The following is a 20200-nucleotide window of genomic DNA, read 5'->3' on the forward strand; positions in this document are numbered from 1 at the left end:
CGAAAGTGATCTTGACTCAGAAAAGGTTGAGGACCACTGCTTTAAGACATGAAGGTCAGGCGGAACATTTTAGAGAACTTTGAAAGTTTCTTCAAGTGCAGTCGCAAAAACCATGAAGCGCTATGATGAAACTGGCTCTCATGAGGACCGCCACAGGAAAGGAAGACCCAGAGTTACCTCTGCTGCAGAGTAACAGACACATCTCAACATCAACTGTTCAGAGGAGACTGTGTGAATCAGGCCTTCATGGTCGAATTGCTGCAAAGAAATAATAATAAGAGACTTGTTTGGGCCAAGAAACACGAGTAATGGACATTAGACCGGTGGAAATCTGTCCTTTGGTCTGATGAGTCCATATTTGAGATTTTTGGTTCCAACCACTATGTCTTTGTGAGACGCAGAGTAGGGGGACAGATAATCTCCGCATGTGTGGTTCCCACCGTGAAGCATGGAGGAGGATGTGAGGGTGTGATGATGTGGGGGTGCTTTGCTGGTGGCACTGTCAGTGATTTATTTAGAATTCAAGGCACACTTAACCAGCATGGCTACCACAGCATTCTGCAGTGATACGCCATCCCACCTGGCTTGCGCTTAGTGGGACTATAATCTGTTTTTCAACCGGACAACGACCCAACACACCTCCAGGCTGTGTAAGTGCTATTTGACTAAGAAGGAGAGCGATGGAGTGCTGCATCAGATGACCTGGTCTCCACAATCACCCAACCTCAACCCAATTGAGATGGTTTGGGATGAGTTGGAACGCAGAGTGAAGGAAAAGCAGCCAACAAGTGCTCAGCATATGTGGGAACTCCTTCAAGACTATTGGAAAAGCATTCCACTTTTTTTGGTTACTACTTGATTCCATATGTGTTATTTCATAGTTTTGATGTCTTAACTATTATTCTACAATGTAGAAAGTAGTAAAACATGAGGAAAAATCCTTGAATGAGAAGGTGTGTCTAAACTTTTGACTGGTACTCTATATATTTTTTTGCTGCAAAGCTTCAAAATATGAGCCAGGACATCACTATGCTAGTCCAGTGGTAAAGTCTTAAGAAAAGGTAACCATAGGCTGAGGTTTGCTTTTAGGCTAAGGTATTTAAATGTTCAAAGCCGTACATTAAGAGAATTATGATAAGATATAAGTACCTTTTTAAAACACATACACTCATTCTCAGCCATGTTTACTAATAATCAGAACATAACTGTCCGAGTGTGCTCATATTGCACTCTTATGTTGCACTGTATTGTACTCATATGTTGCACTGTATTGTACTCTTATGTTGCACTGTATTGTACTCATATGTTGCACTGTATTGTACTCATATGTTGCACTACGCATGTCATTTCATCGTTATATAAGGGAGAGAACGAACACATTGGATCGATACGGGTGACCGTGTGCAGTGACGTGCTGCTGTGCTTTTTGTCAGCCGAAGGAAAGGTTTCGGCGTCGAGCCACGATAACTCTCAAACCCACCACACTAATGAGGAACAGTAACTGTGACTGAGTGCACATCCCAGTCAATATCAAAGCGTAAAGCTGCTGGAGGGGGAACGCAAAGATTTCTGACCTCCTTCGTAAAATGACTGTTTAAAAGAAAAGAAACAGCCATAATTTGACCCAGAGCTCAATCGCTGGCTAAATACCCTTGGGTTTGGGTTTGTCTTTAGTACGCGGCGGAAGGAGAACGCAAAATGCAAAAACAGCACGGGTTGGACTGCTTTTGCCCTCCATGATGATATTTCACTGGCTTATTTATCCATTTTTTGTCATGCTCCTCTTTGTGCCAGGGTTCCATCTTCTCCCCCTCTTCTCTCCTTCCCAGTGAGCTGGCAGCGTTGTTAATATGAGTGTGTGTGTGTGTGTTCACTGAGAGAGTGTGTGCATGTGTATGTTTGTGTGTGTTTGTGTGTGTGTACATTGTCGGCGCGAGGAGCGAGTTTTAATTAAGGAAACACTGAGCATCAATCACGACTTCAGAGCCGGCATCTGGGCTCACGCAGGGACACACAACAAACAAACATCAGAAATAATGCAACGCGAGCATAGGGGAATGTAGACCCGGCAGCCGCCACTACTAACGTTTCATTCAGCTAGTCATTCAAGTGCAAGAGGACAAGTAGAGTGTATTGGCACCGTGCAAAGTCATGTCACTCAACATGCGCTGGTGTCCTACAATTGATGCCTGGTTAAATGCAAACCCTTGTCTGTCATGGCAACTAATTGTGGGGTAGTTTGTGTGCTAGTACAAGGAAATCGTAAGGGAACGATCTACCGAGCTAACCTTGGTTGAAACAGAAAAGTGATACATCCGTGTCACGTGAATCAATAGACGTGTTGCTCAGTTGGTAAGAGCACTCGCATGTGTGCACTCACTGTACTGTAAGTTGCTTTGGAAAAAACTTGGTATAGACTACGTGTATTCATATAGGGGGGGGTGTGGGGTTATTCATAATGCCATACCCTCTCCACAGCAGTATGGGGCAGTGTAAGGTTACAGGACTTCAATGTCTCACCTCAATGCGTTGGGAGTTGACCTTCTTCCCCTTCTTGTTCCAGCTCACCCGAGGCTTGGGATCTCCCGTCGCCTGGCACACGAACGAGACCACGCCCCCGGATACACCGATCTGGTCGACGGGAACTTTAGTGAACCTTGGTGGCGCTGGAGACAGAGAGAGAGAGAGTGAGAGTGAGAGAGAAGAAGAAGGCATTCAAACAGATTTAAGAGAACAAAGTGATGCAACAGCAAGCTCCAGTGAAGATAACCCAATTCATTACGGGGCCAGTTGTAGCTGCAAATGAAGGTAATTACATTTCGAAAAGCTCGTGTGCACACACTTTCATTGTACGAGAAGATAATAAAGTCTTGAGTGGCCTTTGGAATTCCTCATATCGTCCGCTGTATAATGTCACGGTTAGACACACCCACTCCATGTGCTGCAGAGAGAGCCTATGGAAAACTGCAGTCTGCAGACGGGAGAGGCGAGGGGAATCATGGGGATTGGATGTATAGAGAGCCGGTGGAAGGAAGGGAAGCGAGCGGCCGTGCATCAACGCAGAGGTAATTACACTACAGACAATGCACACCCCGACACGCTGACGCCAACATGAATAATTTAACGGAGCAATGAATAATAAAGCGCCCGCAGAGCAGCTTCTGTCTTGATTTTATGCCCCCCCCCCCACCCCCCCCCCATACATAAACGCACACACGCACACACACGTCGCTCACAGAGAGCCCATCCAAAACCCACACACGTCCCTCACTGGCCGAGCCAGACGCGCACACGCAAACGCCAACCAAAGAAAGGGATGGCGGGATAAGAGGATGACGAACATCCATGCCAGGAAGGCTGCGTGCGTTCGTCGTTGGGCATTCCAATCGTCTGTGGGGGCTGACAGGAGCTTTAGGCAAGATAGGAGAAGTCAGAGAAGTCGTTTGTTCTGCATTACAAATCAACTTAACGCCTTGCTTCCCAGGTTTCTGATTTTTTATTTATTTTTACCTAACATCCCTCATCTTCACTGAAAAACTCTAATCAACAATAACATGTTCGCCATCTTCCTAATATTCTCTGATATTACCAGACTTGCCCGGCAGGACGACGCTACTTTTGAGTTTCTTAGCTCGTTTTCTGGCGGGTCAGATCTCACAACAACAAGCCGGGTAGAGGAAACTCTCTGGGGGAACTTGTTAACTCGGGGGCGTAGGGATGATCAAACGTGCGGGGCGCGTTCATGTGGATTAATAATTAACGGACCGTGGGCAGGCAGGCCCGCTCTCTCTTTACTCTCTCTCCTCTCCCTGGGCCCCTATAAACACACACGGAGGAGAGCTCTGCTGCATTTGATTAGGGACAGGAGAGAGAGCTGGAGAGAGAGAGAGAGAGAGGGAGGAGGGAGAGGGAGGGGGCTGGCTGGGAGGGAGGGAGAAGGAGAGACAAAAGGTGGATGAGTGGGTGGGGTAGAAAATGAAAATAGAGGGAGCGAGGGGTAGAGAGAAAGGGAGAGGGAGAAAGAGAGAGACGGTTGAGGGAAGGAACTGAAAGAGAGGTCGAGATTGAGACAGAGAGAGAGAGCGAGATTGAGACAGAGAGAGAGAGCCTGAGGACAGCAGAAGCGTAGCACAGAAAGTTCAACACACTCCAAAAGCAATCCCTATCCCACACACCTCCACACTCCCATCACAGACCTGTACAAGAGTCAGGAAGAGTCCAATCGACACCGAGCGAAAAGTGACCACATCGGTCTTGGCTGTGGGGTGACCAGTCTCTCTTGAGGTTCCCTACAATATTCCTAGGCCGATATTCCTATCACAAATTGCCCCCTATTCCTGAAATAGTGCACTACTTTTTTTTTAGGTAGTGCACAAAATTCTTAATAGGGTACCATACGTAATAGGGTACTATTCAAGATGCAGCTCCAGTGATGGGAGGCCGGCCAAGGTGTCCTCTATACGTGATGCACGTTGCGGCTCAACAACAAACAACACAAATGACGCGATGGAGAGAGATGAAACGAGGCTCAGGCTGATGACCCGTGGCAGCCAGCCGACAACGCCACAGAAAATATTCCGACAAGCAAGCAACAGCCTTCTCCTATGGTACAGTGATACTGTCCACTGATGAAAGGAACAAGAGATACGATTGTGGCATTTCTCCCTTAGAAAAGAAGCAGAGGGGATTCACCTTTTCCGGCTATCTTGTCGGCGTCTTGACGAATTGATCCCTGTGACTGTCGAATGAGTAGACACGAAAATATTGACTGCAGAATCTTGCTGGATCTCAGTGATTGTATCTTCCTTTAGCAAAAGCTACAGGTGCGTGGCTTTCAGCTGCATTTTGTTTAGCATTCCTCCACTATGCTCACCTTAGAGACTATGACTCCTGGGCCCGTATTAAAAAAGAGAAGATCGAGGATTAGCTTTTTAGCCTTTTAAATCATAATACATATGATTATATAAACGGGGGTAATTGATCCGCTTTTTGAATAGAAGAGATATTAGATAGAAGATATTTACATGGGCAAGCTGTGAGTAGCCTCTATACTGGCCAGCTCCGGTAGGGTCCCCGGGCCCAGTGCCCATTAGACCAGCCGGTTAATCAGGAGCTTTCCCCTGATCTCCACCATTAAATAATACTGTGGGATTCTGGCTTGAAATGTATTTATTCTTGTCACCATATTAGAACATATGAATTACTTTCTATGTATAAGAAAGGTATATGTTAAGGGCTCAATGGGAACCTTGTGGTTCGAAAGTCACTGTGTGAGACAAGGGGACGTATGGAATGTTCATAGCCGTTCAAACATGTTATTGCAGAATATTAATATTTCTAAGGAAGGAGGCGAAGAGTAACAGTCTAGTTTCAGTTCCTGGCAGGCCAGTTTCAGTTTCAGTTCCTGGCAGGCCATTTTCAGTTTCAGTTCCTGGCAGGCCAGTTTCAGTTTCAGCTCCTTGCAGGCCAGTTGCTGTAGAACTAGAACAAGGAGGTGTGTGGAACTCAACTAGAGATTTATTTTTTTAATTGATCCTTTATTTTACCAGGTAAGTTGACTGAGAACACATTCTCATTTGCAGCAACGACCTGGGGAATAGTTACAGGGGAGAGGAGGGGGATGAAAGAGCCAATTGTAAACTGGGGATTATTAGGTGACCGTGATGGTTTGAGGGCCAGATTGGGAATTTAGCCCAGGACACCGGGGTTAACACCCCTACTCTTACGATAAGTGCCATGCGATCTTTAATGACCTCAGAGAGTCAGGACACCCGTTTAACGTCCCATCCGAAAGACGGCACCCTAATCACTGCCCTGGGGCATTGGGATATTTTTTTTTAGACCAGAGGAAAGAGTGCCTCCTACTGGCCCTCCAACACCACTTCCAGCAGCATCTAGTCTCCCATCCAGGGACTGACCAGGACCAACCCTGCTTAGCTTCAGAAGCAAGCCAGCAGTGGTATGCAGGGTGGTATGATAAGATAAGGTCAACAGTTGAAGAGAGAAGAAGAAATCTCTGGGAGAGGGGGGGGGGGGCAGGGGGGGCAGAGGACCATGACAATACCAGTAAGAGGAACAGACTGAGTTCCTGCCTAGCAACAGACAAGGATTGTTTATCTTAGACATGCAAGAGGTGACTCCGCCCAGTCGAAAGGTATCAACGTGTGCTTGTGTGACTTGTATGTTGTGCTTGCAGCCGAGGTACCCAGTGGGTTGAATACACTTGGTTTGAGTTTTTACTCTGTTTGTTCAGAACCAAACAATACCAAGCTACTCGTGAGGTTCTCTCCTAGGTTAAACCCACAGCAGAAGCCTTCAGAGAGTGAAAGAATAAAGGGGTTGAAAAGAGATGGGGAACAGGGAGGAGAAGACAAAAAAGGAGAGCAATGGAGAGAGAGAAGAGAAATCAAAGAGAGGGATGGGAAAAGTAGAAACGGAAAGCGCGAGAGATTGAGGAAAAGGCAGCGAAGCCTTCAGAGTCCAGTGAGCTAACAGAGCAGACGTGAAGCTCCTACACGCGTCACTCCTGGCCTCAGGAACTGTTTTATACCCAGCTGAGAACAGAGGATCTGACAGAAAGTTGGCTATTATGAAAAGTAGGTAGATAGTGTGTGTGTGTGTGTGCGTGTGTGTGTGTGTGTGTGTGTGTGTGTGTGTGTGTGTGTGCGTGCGTGCGTGCGTGCGTGAGCAAATGCATGCCCATTGATGCATGGCCATGTCTGTACGTCTCTAAATACAATGCACTGTGTGTGTGTGTGTGTGTGTGTGTGTGTGTGTGTGTGTGTGTGTGTGTGTGTGTGTGTGTGTGTGTGTGTGTGTGTGTGTGTGTGTGTGTGTGTGTGTGTGTGTGTGTGTGTGTGTGTGTGTGCGTGCGTGCGTGTTTGGATGACAACCGAGATCAGCATAATTAACCTTTTAATATTTTCAATTGCCTCCTGCCTCAGGCATACCGCTGGTGGTTATTGCTGAATTCAACCCTTTATTCAGCGTCTGAACACCACTGTCACGCAGGCAGTAATTGCATGATAGAAATTGGCTATTGAAAATAAATTGCTTTCTCATTCCACCATGATAAGCAACATCACTACTAAACAATATGATACTGAAAATTCAACCAGAATACAAACACATTATGATCGAGGTATACCCTGGATGTTATCTAGGCAATTTTACTGTAATGCCTGAAAAAAAGTCCACAATAACAAACCGGTGTATCACTGACAAGTGGGTTATTGGTTTCAATAAGTATCATTAGATGAATCCTATTTGGACTTTCGTTACTCCTGTTTCTCATTCCACCTCAGCTGAGCTGTCCCTCATTATCTCCCTCTATCCCAGGCCTCTTTCAAATCGAGAAACGTACAGCTTTACACCGATAAAGCAAACGGGACCCCAGTTTATCTTCCAAGCAGGAGACGGCATCGGGGCCGAAATAACCGGAAATGTGGGTAGTGAGCTATCTTCACAGGGACATGGAATGGAATGTGTATTGAGCCAACTGCCGCTGCTAGCGGGGAAGGCTAACCCATACTGTGTAAAGCAGACACTTGTTTTGCTAATGTAGTATCCCTCTACTGACTGGTAGGTTCTGCTCGCCCAGATAAGAGAAATGACAACGCCTCCTTTCAAATAGCCTTTCGCTCCATGTGAGTGCGAGTTCCATTGGCACTACCTCCAGATTGCCATTTAGTAGGTAAATTAGGCAATAGTAAGGTCTGGTTAAATGTGTAACACTGTAATCGATGAAAAGCTTTTTGGAGAATAAATAGGACCCATTATGATGTGGCTTAGGAAAGAAGAGGGCGAAAATTGCTCCTCATCTACCCATTGAATGATTGGTGAAAAAAGGGGTGATGGGTAGAAGCCACTTGTCTGTCATCTTGATCAAAATAGGCACCTTTTCCAGCCGATAACACCTTTTACAGGCTTATTTGGTGGTGAAAGGAACATTTGGACATATTAGAGGTGCTATTCACCGCCTAATTTGACCTTCCTCTCTAATACTCCAGAGGCCAATAACAGTGGAGGAAGGTTAGAGTGATTTTTGTGTCATTTTTTAGTAAATGCTGCTGGCTTAGAGAACAAAAGAAACTGCTATACTTGAGGGCCACATAATCTTTACAACGCACACAACCAAACATGCACACCATAATTACTAATGTGTACAAATTGGATTAGCCCTGTCAGCATTTTCTGACAGGACACTATCCTTTTTCATTGCTGGACGGTAATACATTTGGTCAGTAATGAAGAAGAAATGTCTTAGGGACAAAAACATGAGTTTTCAAGTAAGCACCACATCGTTCCTAACCTACGTAAGCATAGATATTTGTGGTTCAGCTGTGTGAGGTAGGCCCACATCCACAGATCTCAGCATGCTAGCTCGTCACTTGTTACAGAATCCCGACTGGCTAGGGCCTGGCTTAAGACCCATCCACCCTCAACCCCCCAACACCCTCCAGGCCTCAAAACATCAAGCCCCCATCAATCAGGAACCAATTTTCACCGGCTGCCCAGGCAAGATCTATCGCTATGGAAACTGGCCTCTGTTTCTATACCCCTGCCTCTCTTGCTCTTTTGTCTCGGGTTTCTGTCTCTCGCACACTCTTTGCTCCTGGCCAGGGCCAATCAACTGCTGTGACGAAGAGGTTGAATCAGGAAGCAGAAGAACGAAAGAAGCAGGAGCACGGGTGTATGGGAAAAGAGGTGGTTGGTTGGGCTTCCCGGCCGTTTGCTCCGATACCCCACTGCGGAGTTACATCGGTGGTGTAAACTGTCATGGGAACCACTGAGACGGAGGTTTGATGTATGAGGATAACCCAATTTCCCCATTCTAGCTGTAGCGATGCTGGAGGACGTATGGCTCCTGATCCTCCACTCATTGACTGGTGTAGGTCCCATGTTAGACCTTTGCTGTTGACAGATAATAGCTTCCACCGAGTCCCACCAATAAACAATTGGCAGCCCGTGCTAATCCTGTGCCACGCAGTGGAGTTTCTGAGGGCTCATTTGGCATCTCTCACCACCCGATGTACTGTAATCCTCGCCTTGCCTGGCGAATCTAACGACTTGATGAAACAATTGCTTTTTCAATTAAGGCGGGGGAAGAGGGGTTCATTGGGATTTGCTCTCGGGGGGTGGATCGAGTCACCTTGGATGCAGTCATTCACAAACTGAGCGTGCTGACTGGATCGTCAGACCAAACATCCGAGTGGGCCATCTTCTTATTCTCACTCCAGTCCAACTGGGCCAAGGGGTTGGAGCTACGGAGGCTCAGGAGGCCCAGACTGAGGAACCGCAAGATAATAATGATCCTTTTATCTTCACGTCTTCCCATTGTCTCCTTCCGCGACGTATCATAAAGTGAATGTGGGCAGTCTACACTGCAAATGAGGTCGCACAGTACACAGTAGGCAGGCCAACAAAAAACGTACTGCAGGATGTGGGAAGGAAATGCGAGTTCTCAGAGTGTTAATGCCCAGTGGTCTCCCAACCACACGACTGTCGAAGAGGCTGAACTGGAAAGTGGTTCGCTCATAATAGCTCCAAATTGGTCCCATTGAAACCATTGTTTAGTGCACAGACTAAAAGAAAACAGCTAAGTATACCTTACCTCGTTGGAAATAAATCTGTTCATTTCCGGGGGAGGTGACCGAAAATTAAGTTGAAGAGCGCAGGCAATTTCAAAATGGCCATGCGATCGGAGGAGTTAGTGCAATAGGAACAATTTTGTGTCATTCTGAGTCTCTTCAGGCAACTGACACTTGGTGACTCCACCTGAATGAAAAGAACACCTGCAATTGCTGAGAGCCAAAGAGGGCCACATCTTGGGTCAGAACGTGTAACGAGAGACACAGAAAATGGGTCCGCCTGAAAGGAGAAAGAGATAAATCCACTCCATCTTCTCACCGAAGAATAACTTTAGCGGAGGAGATGGAAAAAATACAAAGACACAGCCTTTTGTTCATGACACAGGGTAATTGGAAACGTTCAGGTTTTTTTTCATGAAAAAGATCACTGTCTTTGCTCAATTCAACAAGGCATGGGAACAATCACGAGGTTATTACTTAGTGTACTTTTTTTAAAGTCCGTCTACATTTTGACAGCCACACTCATATTCAAGCTGAAGACCCAAAGTCAGCGCATGGAACCAATTTAAGCGCTCACCCGGGAAAAGCCATGAGCAAAACAAATGTTGTTGACAACATCATGAATGGTAGAAATGTAAAGTCCCATATTTTGGAAAACTACTGCATATCCATCCGGAAGAATCTGCTCTTATTTAAATCACATGGAGGTCAAGTACAAAATGTAATGATATTATTCCATTTGCAAAACCTTTGAAGATGTAAACTTGAGGAGAGGGCTCATCAAAGTGTTTGACACATTACAATTTCATGCACTTCAATCACCTGCATTGTCTTGTCCAACTACATCACTCAAACTAATGGACCAAATAACCAAATGAAACTTGGCCTGTGTCTACACCTGACACTTACATGCGTCCTCTGCTATCAGAATACGAAGATCGCATTGATAAGACAGATTGTGTTCAGATCTGGCTGACCACTTCAGGTGGTGGTCAGGGACACGGATTTCTCCTCAGTCTGGACGCAATCAGCCCTTACAAAAATGTATTTGTTGCAGCAAACGTCCTGCAAGTTTGTGGCAAATTTTCTGCAAACTAAAGAGCGCGGCGCAAAATGTTGCCAGAAGTTTGCAAATGTTTGTCACTAGTGGTGAATATGCGGCAAACCTTTGGCAACAATCATATTTATTACCACTAGTGGCAAACACTTCACCAGAGGTTTTTTCTGGCAAACAATTTTCTCAAGATTATATTTGAACCTGTTACCTGTGGCAACAATATTTATTATTCACTAGTGGCAAACAGTTTACCAGAAGCCGTATCTGGTGAACACATGAGTTCCTAGACCAGTAACCGTTGACAACTAATCAGGGGGGATTAATAAAAACTGTTGGAAAATGGAAACCAAGCTAGCTATCTACCAAAGTTGTCCTGTGAGTATCTAACTTATTAATTAAACTTCCTAATAAATATTGAAATGGTGTTAGCTAATTGATATCCAGTTAGCAATGTCATGTTTTATGGGATAGAGTGAAACACATTTTGTTGATACCAGTTTCAATCTGTCAGCCCCACTGACTGGCTAGCGCTTAGCTATCATATTTTTGCACAATTAATGTGATAGCTAGCTAGGTAATTAATGATTTGCCTAAACACATTTTTTTTAGGTGAATACGTTGGGGTCTTTTAATACGAATATGCATGTTAATATGCTACTGTCAATTTTCAGTAGCATGTTAGCTAGCACCACAGCTAAGGTAGCAACAATATGAGCCGACTTGACATCAAAGCAAGACTTCAATTTTGCAGATGGATACCCTTCCCCTACCCTGAGGCTATCTTAGGAGGCGGCTGCATCAACACCCTGGAAATATGTTTGTGGCGCACTCACTCATAACACGATTTTTTGGTGATAAATGATACTTCAAGACTGATAAGGTAAGTAAACGGATGTATTGCTTTCATAAATGTAGCTCATACAGTCATTCTTTGTAACAATTACATATTTAATTGCTTTAAACTAGTAGCTAGCACATCTCGATCATGTGTTGTCCCTTCTCTCTTTCCAGAAGCGATCAGTTACGAGGCAAAAAGACCGACTGAGGCGTTCAATCAAACTGAGAACAGAGAAATATGTGTGCACCAGGTCAAGGCGTATTGCATGCATAGCTTTGAGATGTAAGTTGACAATAATAAATGATGGAAAAATAATATGAATTGCCATATTAGGCATTTATGTTGCTTTTCTTCCACCCAAGCCTTATACACCTGAGTCAGGAAGAAGAGACCAGTAGTAGACAACTGTCTCTTAATGATGAAGTCCCCAGTCTAGGTTGAATATCATAATTAGTTGATTAGTTTGAACAATTGTGTTAAGGCTAGGCTGGAGAAAAATATTGTACACTGTGGCTCCAGGAACAGTTGGCCACACATTTAAAAGGTAACCAATTGAAGTTTAAAAGATTGTAAAAATGGTAAAAAATTGTCATTAAATATCACAAAATTGGGGAGAAAAGGGGGTAAAAAGTATTTTTTTTAAGCCATGAGGTAGAAGAAATTGTGCAGAGAGCTCCGAGACAGGATTGTGTCGAGGCACAGATCTGGGGAAGGGTACAAAAAAAATGTCTGCAGCATTAAAGGTCCCCAAGAACATAGTGGCCTCCATCATTCATAAATGGAAGAAGTTTAGAACCACCAAGACTCCTTCTAGAGCTGGCCACCCGGCCAAACTGAGCAATCGGGGGAGAATGGCCTTGGTCAGGGAGGTGACCAAGAACCCGACCTCAGACTGGGGCAAAGGTTCACCTTTCAACAGGACAATGACCCGAAGCACACAGCCAAGACAAGGGAATCCAGACACAATGTGGACATGCTAGACACATTTAAATGTAGGCGTAGACGCACGACGTGTTCTGAATTCCATGATCAGAACTCCATGATCAGAATTCAAAAAGCTGCACGAAATGTCAAGTCTAGACACGGTCCTCGGAAAAAGGGCAGAATAAGCTTCGGTGCTCATAAGGCGAAGCAACAGAGTTGCACCCACTGTGTCGACAAGAACATGTGTGTTCTGCAATACATGATGTACCACATAACAACATTAGAAGTCAACATCACTAAATGCTGATAGTTACTAACAGTGTATGCGTAACTGGCCTGTGAATGGTTAAACAACAATTTAACTCAAAACTATACGAGGAATAGGGTGGAGAGTGAGAATACCAGAAAATGACTCTCTCCTGCCTAAGGGGCCTGAAATGTTTCACTTGGCAACTTCAAAGGAAAATAAATCATTGAACCCCCCCCCCCCCATCACTTTGGGCTCTAGTCAATTACAATTAGGCGGTCCAGCCAGAACACTAGGCTTGCACAGCCACTCTTAAGTAGATTGCACAGAGGACAGGGGGCATAAATAAACGTCGCAAATAAACATCACAAATAAACATCACAGTTTTCAATTGTCCTTGCTTGTTTCACACAAAAAAAGCACTTGTACTCTCCCAAAAATGAGATATGCTGACTAGAAACATTTTTTCCCACCACATTAGTTAAGTTGGTTGGTCATGGAACAGTAACATTGTGCTTATACCCATATGTTTATGTATATAATACTGTATATATACATTCCAAGAACATTTTAACATTGGTTGGAGTAGAGGGCCTCATTCGTTGCTCAATATTGTTGGGGAATTGACGAGCCGTCCAGAGTAGAAGGGGGAGAGGCGCTTTTTATGGCGGAGGGAGGCGGAGCAACTGACCGCAGAATAACAAATACGACTGTGCAGCCAGTTGTTTGGCTATTTCTGGACGACGGCGCTGTCGCCCGTGGTGTCTGGCAGTCGGGCGGTTTTTGGACGAGACGGACGGAAGGATAATGGTGGCCCTGGGTGCTGTGGTTAGACACACTGACACACCCTGGACGGAGGGACAGGGCCTTTAAATAGTGTGTGTGTGTGTGCAGGAATCGAGAAATGTGGGAATCAGGACGCCGCCCCTTTTGGAAAGGAAGAGGGTAGTCCCACCCTGCAGGGATCAGATCTGAGGAAACACACACGCACACACATGCACACACGCGCACACAAACACAAACAGAACAAAAAACACGCGTCGACCAAACATGCATCCATTTCTCTGAATTTGAAGCGCAAAAACAAGGAGCAGAGCTTGTGATTGGTCAATTGAGCGGAGTGACCCGCTTGTTTTGGTAGGTGACCCCACAATCTCCTCTAGTACACAGGCAATTTAGAAGATGAGGGACCGCTGTGCTATTTTCCCAACAAGGCTGTCAGCAGGGGGTTACACACACACACACACACACACAGTGATATAAACCAACGCTTTATTACAGCGGGGTAGCTAGATTTATTCAACAGCTTTTTTCCCTTTCTGATTAAAAACATCTCCTCCTCGGTTGTGATTTATGAGAGTGAAAGGAGTAGCGAGGGTGGGAGAGAGAAAGGGAAAGGGAGGGGGGAGAATGACATCATGCTTTTAGCACAGGCCCCCCTTTGATGAGGTGACATCCACTTGCTCTGCGCGTGTGAGAGAGAGAGAACAAGAGAGTGGGAGGTGTTGATGGAAAGAGAGAGAGAGAGGGGGGGGGGGTAGGAGTTGTGGATGGTGAGAGTGAGAGAGAGTGAGAGCGCGAGAGAGCGAGAGACAGACAGACAGACAGACAGACAGACAGACAGAGGGAGGGAGGGGGAAGGAGGTGTTGATGGTGAGAGCGAGAGAGAGACAGAGAGACAGAGAGAGAGAGACAGAGAGACAGAGAGACAGAGAGAGAGAGAGAGAGAGAGAGAGAGAGAGAGAGAGAGAGAGAGAGAGAGAGAGAGAGAGAGGACGGACGGACGGACGGACGGACGGACGGAGGAGAGACTAATGTGAGGCTCTTCGTCCCCCCACGATGAGCAGGTGGGAGAAAATAAAGTTGGATGACTGCACCCCTGGGCCACTCTGGTGTGTGTGTGTGTGTGTGTGTGTGTGTGTGTGTGTGTGTGTGTGTGTGTGTGTGTGTGTGTGTGTGTGTGTGTGTGTGTGTGTGTGTGTGTGTGTGTGTGTGTGTGTGTGTGTGTGTGTGTGTGTGTGTGTGTGTGTGTGTGTGTGCGTGTGTGCGTGCATGTGTCAGGCTTCATCACACATTAAGCCCACAGGTGCATCGAAACAAAAAGGGTTGGGAGGAGAGAGGTAGAGAGATGGCGGGAGCGACAGACAGATTGCTTAAACGAGGCAGGGGGGAGAAAAACAGGAATGAGACAAAACAGAAAAGAGGGGAAGGGTGGGGGTAGCTCTGTCAATCAGTGGGAGAGGTGTGGTGGCTGGATCCAATCTCATCCAGCAATCAGAGGAGGGAGAGAGACGGCGAGATGGATGGACTGTGTGTGTCTAAGTTTTTTTATGTCCACCTCAGTGTGCATATTTATGTGTATGAGAAAGCATGTACCTGAATGTGAATGTGCGTGTGTGTGTTCGTGTGTGCCTGTTTACTGCTAACAGGACCACAGGGGGGGGGGGGCCGGTGAGCCTGGTGGATCGGGGGCCTTATGGGAAGTGTGATTAGAGGTTGGGGGTTGAGGGAGGTGGTGTGTGTGTGTGTGTGTGTGTGTGTGTGTGTGTGTGTGTGTGTGTGTGTGTGTGTGTGTGTGTGTGTGTGTGTGTGTGTGTGTGTGTGTGTGTGTGTGTGTGTGTGTGTGTGTGTGTGTGTGTGTGTGTGTGTGAGTATGTGCGCGCGCTGCCTGCTAAGAGACTGCCGTGCATTATTAGGAGGGTTGAATACAAAAGCTCTGCTCCATAAGCGACGGTGTGATGGAGAAGGAGGAGGCTGAGAGAGACAGAGAGGTTGACAAAGAGTGCTATCATATCCGCTGCTGGAACCTGATGAAACGGGGCAGAATCTCCATACTGACAAATTGCAAAGAGGAGAAAGCTGGAGAAAAGAAAGAGATGGAGGGATGTTTGTGTGTGTTTGTGCATGTACAGTTGAAGTCGGAAGTTTACATACACCTTAGCCAAATACAGTTGAAGTTGGAATTTTACATACACATTAGCCAAATACATTTAAACTCAGTTTTTCACAATTCGTGACATTTAATCCTAGTAAAAATTCCCTGTCTTAGGTCAGTTAGGATCACCACTTTATTTTAAGAATGTGAAATGTCAGAATAATAGTAGAGAGAATGATTTATTTCAGCTTTTATTTCTTTCATCACATTCCCAGTGGGTCAGAAGTTTACATACACTCAATTAGTATTTGGTAGCTTTGCCTTTAAATTATTTAACTTGATTCAAACGTTTCGGGTAGCCTTCCACAAGCTTCCCACAATAACTTTTAAAGTATGCTTGGGGTCATTGTCTATTTGGAAGACCCATTTGCGACCAAGCTTTAACTTCCTGACTGATGTCTTGAGATGTTGCTTCAATATATCCACATCATTTTCCTCCCTCATGATGCCATCTATTTTGTGAAGTGCACGGGTCCCTCCTGCAGCAAAGCACCCCCACAACCTGGTGCTGCCACCCCCGTGCTTCACGGTTGGGATGGTGTTCTTCGACTTGCAAGCGTCCCCCTTTTTCCTCCAAACATAATGATGGTCATTATGGCCAAACAGTTCTATTTGTGTTTCATCAGACCAGAGGACATTTCTCCAAAAAGTATGATCTTTGTCCCCATGTGCAGTTGCAAACCGTAGTCTGGCTTTTTTATAGCGGTTTTGGAGCAGTGGCTTCCTCCTTGCTGAGCAGCCTTTCAGGTTATGTCGATATAGGACTTGTCTTACTGTGGAAATAGATACTTTTGTACCTGTTTCCTCCAGCATCTTCAAAAGGTCCTTTGCTGTTGTTCTGGGATTGATTTGCACTTTTCGCACCAAAGTACATTAATCTCTAGGAGACAGAATGCGTCTCCTTCCTGAGCGGTATGACGGCTGCGTGGTCCCATGGTGTTTATACTTGCGTACTATTGTTTGTACAGATGAACGTGGTACCTTCAGGCGTTTGGAAATTGCTCCCAAGGCTGAATCAGGCTTGTGGAGGTCTACAATTTTGTTTCCCATGATGTCAAGCAAAGAGGCACTGAGTTTGAAGGTAGGCCTCGAAATACATCCACAGGTACACCTCCAATTGACTCAAATGATGTCAATTAGCCTATCAGAAGCTTCTAAAGCCATGACATCATTTTCTGGAATTTTCCAAGCTGTTTAAAGGTACAGTCAACTTAGCGTATGTAAACTTCTGACCCACTGGAATTGTGATACAGTGAAATAATTGTGATATAATTGTGATATAAGTGAAAAAATCTGTCTGTAAACAATTGTTGGAAAAATTACTTGTGTCATGCACAAAGTAGATGTCCTAACCGACTTGCCAAAACTATAGTTTGTTAACAAGAAATTTGTGGTGTGGTTGAAAAACTAGTTTTAATGACTCCAACCTAAGTGTATGTAAACTTCCGATTTCAACTGAAAATGTGTGTGAGGGAGAGATAATGTGTGTGTGTGTATGACAGATAGTGTGTGTGTGTGTTTGTGTGTGCGCATGATCCTCTCTCCCAGCTATTTAAACAGCACACACTCAACAAAGTGAATGAATGAATGAGAGGGGGAAAGAAGTAAGGAGGAGAGGCAACAATAGATCAAGTTGTGGACAGACAGGTAGATAGACGGGGACTGATTCCAGACACGAGGAGTGATAGATATACATCAGCCTATGGCGTGAGTGTGTCATCAGTCTCTACTCCAGACACTGGCCACAGAACAAAAAACAGACACAAAGAGCAAAAGGACCAATCGTTAACAGATAGTCAGACAACTCTCTATACGCTGTAGAGACTGTATGCATTCTATCATGCACTGTGTTACCATGCACGCACGCTCAAACATACACACACAAAACAAGCAACAACAGAAAAAGACAGAGAAGAGATGAGGAGAATATTGGGGAAAGAAAAGGAGATGGAAGAGGAGAGGGAGGAAGAGGAGAGGGAGGGAGGAAGAGGACCAGAATGTGACACATTGTCATGCAGTCACACACACAAACACACACACACACACCACAGACCCTCCCAGCCGTACACTGACTCAACTGGATTTAAACACTGTGAACAGCGAGAAAGTGTCTCTCTTCTCCCTCGTTCTCTCCCTCCATCTCTCCCTCTTTTATTTCTCTCTGCACTCCCTTTGTTTTGTTTTCCTAATGCGTCTCTAAATCCATCTTAGCGGAGAAATGGTGCAGAACAAATCCGAACGGGGAGTTTCGGGATAAGAGAGCCGACGATATTGAAAATCGGAGGAGCGACGGGGGTACGTCACAAATGGCACCTTATTCCCTATGTAGTACAGTGCTTTTGACCAGGGCCCATAGTGAATTGGGTGCCATTTGGGACAAAGCCATTGTATGGTGAGAGATGGGACGACATACAGGTAGTGTCACGCTGGTATCAATGATTCGGGAGACAGGCGCAGTAATGTGTAATAGTTTTTTAAATTAAGGCCCAAATTACGGCGTGCACGGGGACGAAAACCAAACCAACAAGTAACAAAACACAAGGTAGAAACCCAAAACAAAAGAGCGGGGAGTACCTCGAAATAAATAACACTAGTGCACAATGATTATCACACGGGACGAGACCCGTAATCATCTGCACAATCCACAAGGGCACGAAAGCCCAAAACACACAGTACAGGTACTCACACGCACCAACGGACATAGTAACAATAAAAGAAAAGGCACATATATACAAGTATAATCAGTGGGAATAGGGGCCAGGTGTGCGCAAGGAAAGTTCCGGAGGGATCCGTGACAGATGGACAGATAGACAGACATACAACAACTCCGTGTATGTCGTGTCATCTGACGTACAACATGTCATTAATTAAAGTGAAAAACACATTAAATAGGTCAAAAAGTCAACTCAAACTCGGAACGTAGGTGATGTCCCAGTAAAAAAACTGAAAGTGCATTGGATTTGAAAAACAATGTGACATTCATATGATTTCTACACTATAGTGCTGACCAAAACCAAACTGTGAAGTTCCACATATTTTCTATCCACATGGTCCTTTTCAGCCCGGTTCCAGCAACTATGGTGGATGCATAATCAGGCCGGCTCAGTACAGCATGGTTTAGAATGGCTTGGTTCGGCCCAGCATTGTGAATAGCCCGCAAGACATACAGTATACACGTTCTCTCACACACACACAAACTATACCTTTCCCACCCACACACACACACACACACACACACACACACACACACACACACACACACACACACACACACACACACACACACACACACACACACACACACACACACACACACACACACACACACACAAATATTATAGTAGTACTCACATAGGGCATGAGAGCCAGTGAACAGCAAACAGAGCAACAGAGCGCAGAGGGGCAGCAGGGCCGGCAGAGAAAGGCAGGCTGGACCGCCGGCGGCCATCTTGTTCCGGGGGCGACTTTTGCCCTGGCTGGAGAGCCGAGGCCCCACAAGAAGGAGGCTGGGGTCTTCACACAGGACGTCTTGGCACTCTGCAGGGAGGAGGAGAGGAAGAGAGGAGATGATGAGCTAGGATGTCGCCAAGTGAGCATTCAAGCGTTTTAAAAGGGAGTCTGCTTCAAAGCCTGAGGTGATGTCACACACACACATCCCGGTCGCATACAACACACGAATCTTCACTTTGTTCAACAATGGATCAATTCCAAACCTCTACTGCCTCTCTGAAGGTCACCATTGTGTCAGTAAATGCACACTGTTGAGCATACATGACCATACATGTTCCTATCAGCTGTGTTGCTAGCTAGACAACACAAGGCTCATATGCATGGACAGCATTTATGACAAGACACACACCACCGTCACATAGACTGAGAGCGGCAAGGAAGCAGGAAACCATCTCCAGAGCTGTTCTGCCCCTATCCTAATAAACTGCTTTTCACATCTCATAATTAGCTGGGGCTTTAATCTCTCGATCTTGTCATTATTTGCTTATCGGCACATTGTGTAATTATGGGGGTACCCGCCGATATTTCAGACAGCGTGTCTTTGTTTTAGTCAAATTGCCATTAATCCCCGTATGTGTCCTGAAGGGCACCCTATACCCTTCGTAGTGCACTACTTTTAACTGGCGACTTACGGGCCCTGGTCAAAAGAAGTGCACTATAAGTGTAATAGGACGCCATTTGGCACGGATCCCATGTGTGCGCACGGCGGTGGCGCCCAGCAAGTGGGCCCTCGTTGATATGTCTGCCACGTTTAATGCCCGAGCGCAGTTACACACTTTAATTAAAAGAGGAGGAATTAAGAGAACACGGAGGGGAAGAGAGAGAGAGAGAGGAGAGATGAGTGATTTTTCAGGATCCATGACATGAATGGAGAGGAGGCTGAATACCTGGTGTGTATGTGTGTGTGTGTGTGTGTGTGTGTGTGTGTGTGTGTGTGTGTGTGTGTGTGTGTGTGTGTGTGTGTGTGCACTGAGATGCTGTGCTTGGTAGACAGAATGGGGCTTGGTAACAACTGCCATTTTGGAGCTGCGGAAGGTTCTAAAAGTTCCAGACTAGTTCTGTGGGGTTCTAAAATGTTTGGAGACATCAAAATAACCAC

The 20200-nt window shown here is 45.6% G+C and overlaps 1 protein-coding gene across 12 annotated transcripts in view; it reads right to left on the minus strand.

Annotated features, from left to right (window-relative positions):
• Positions 1-20200, minus strand: part of LOC139540708 (receptor-type tyrosine-protein phosphatase S-like) — a 271577-nt gene that overhangs the window by 133159 nt on the left and 118218 nt on the right. For all 12 annotated transcript variants that reach the window (XM_071344598.1, XM_071344590.1, XM_071344589.1 and 9 more), the window contains 2 exons: positions 18943-19128; positions 2521-2666 (listed from right to left, as the gene is read on the minus strand). In XM_071344598.1, coding sequence (XP_071200699.1) covers positions 2521-2666; positions 18943-19128 — 332 coding nt within the window. The remainder of the gene's footprint in view (positions 1-2520; positions 2667-18942; positions 19129-20200) is intronic.

The sequence above is a fragment of the Salvelinus alpinus genome, chromosome 16 (assembly GCF_045679555.1).
Source record: "Salvelinus alpinus chromosome 16, SLU_Salpinus.1, whole genome shotgun sequence".
Lineage (NCBI taxonomy): Eukaryota > Metazoa > Chordata > Actinopteri > Salmoniformes > Salmonidae > Salvelinus > Salvelinus alpinus.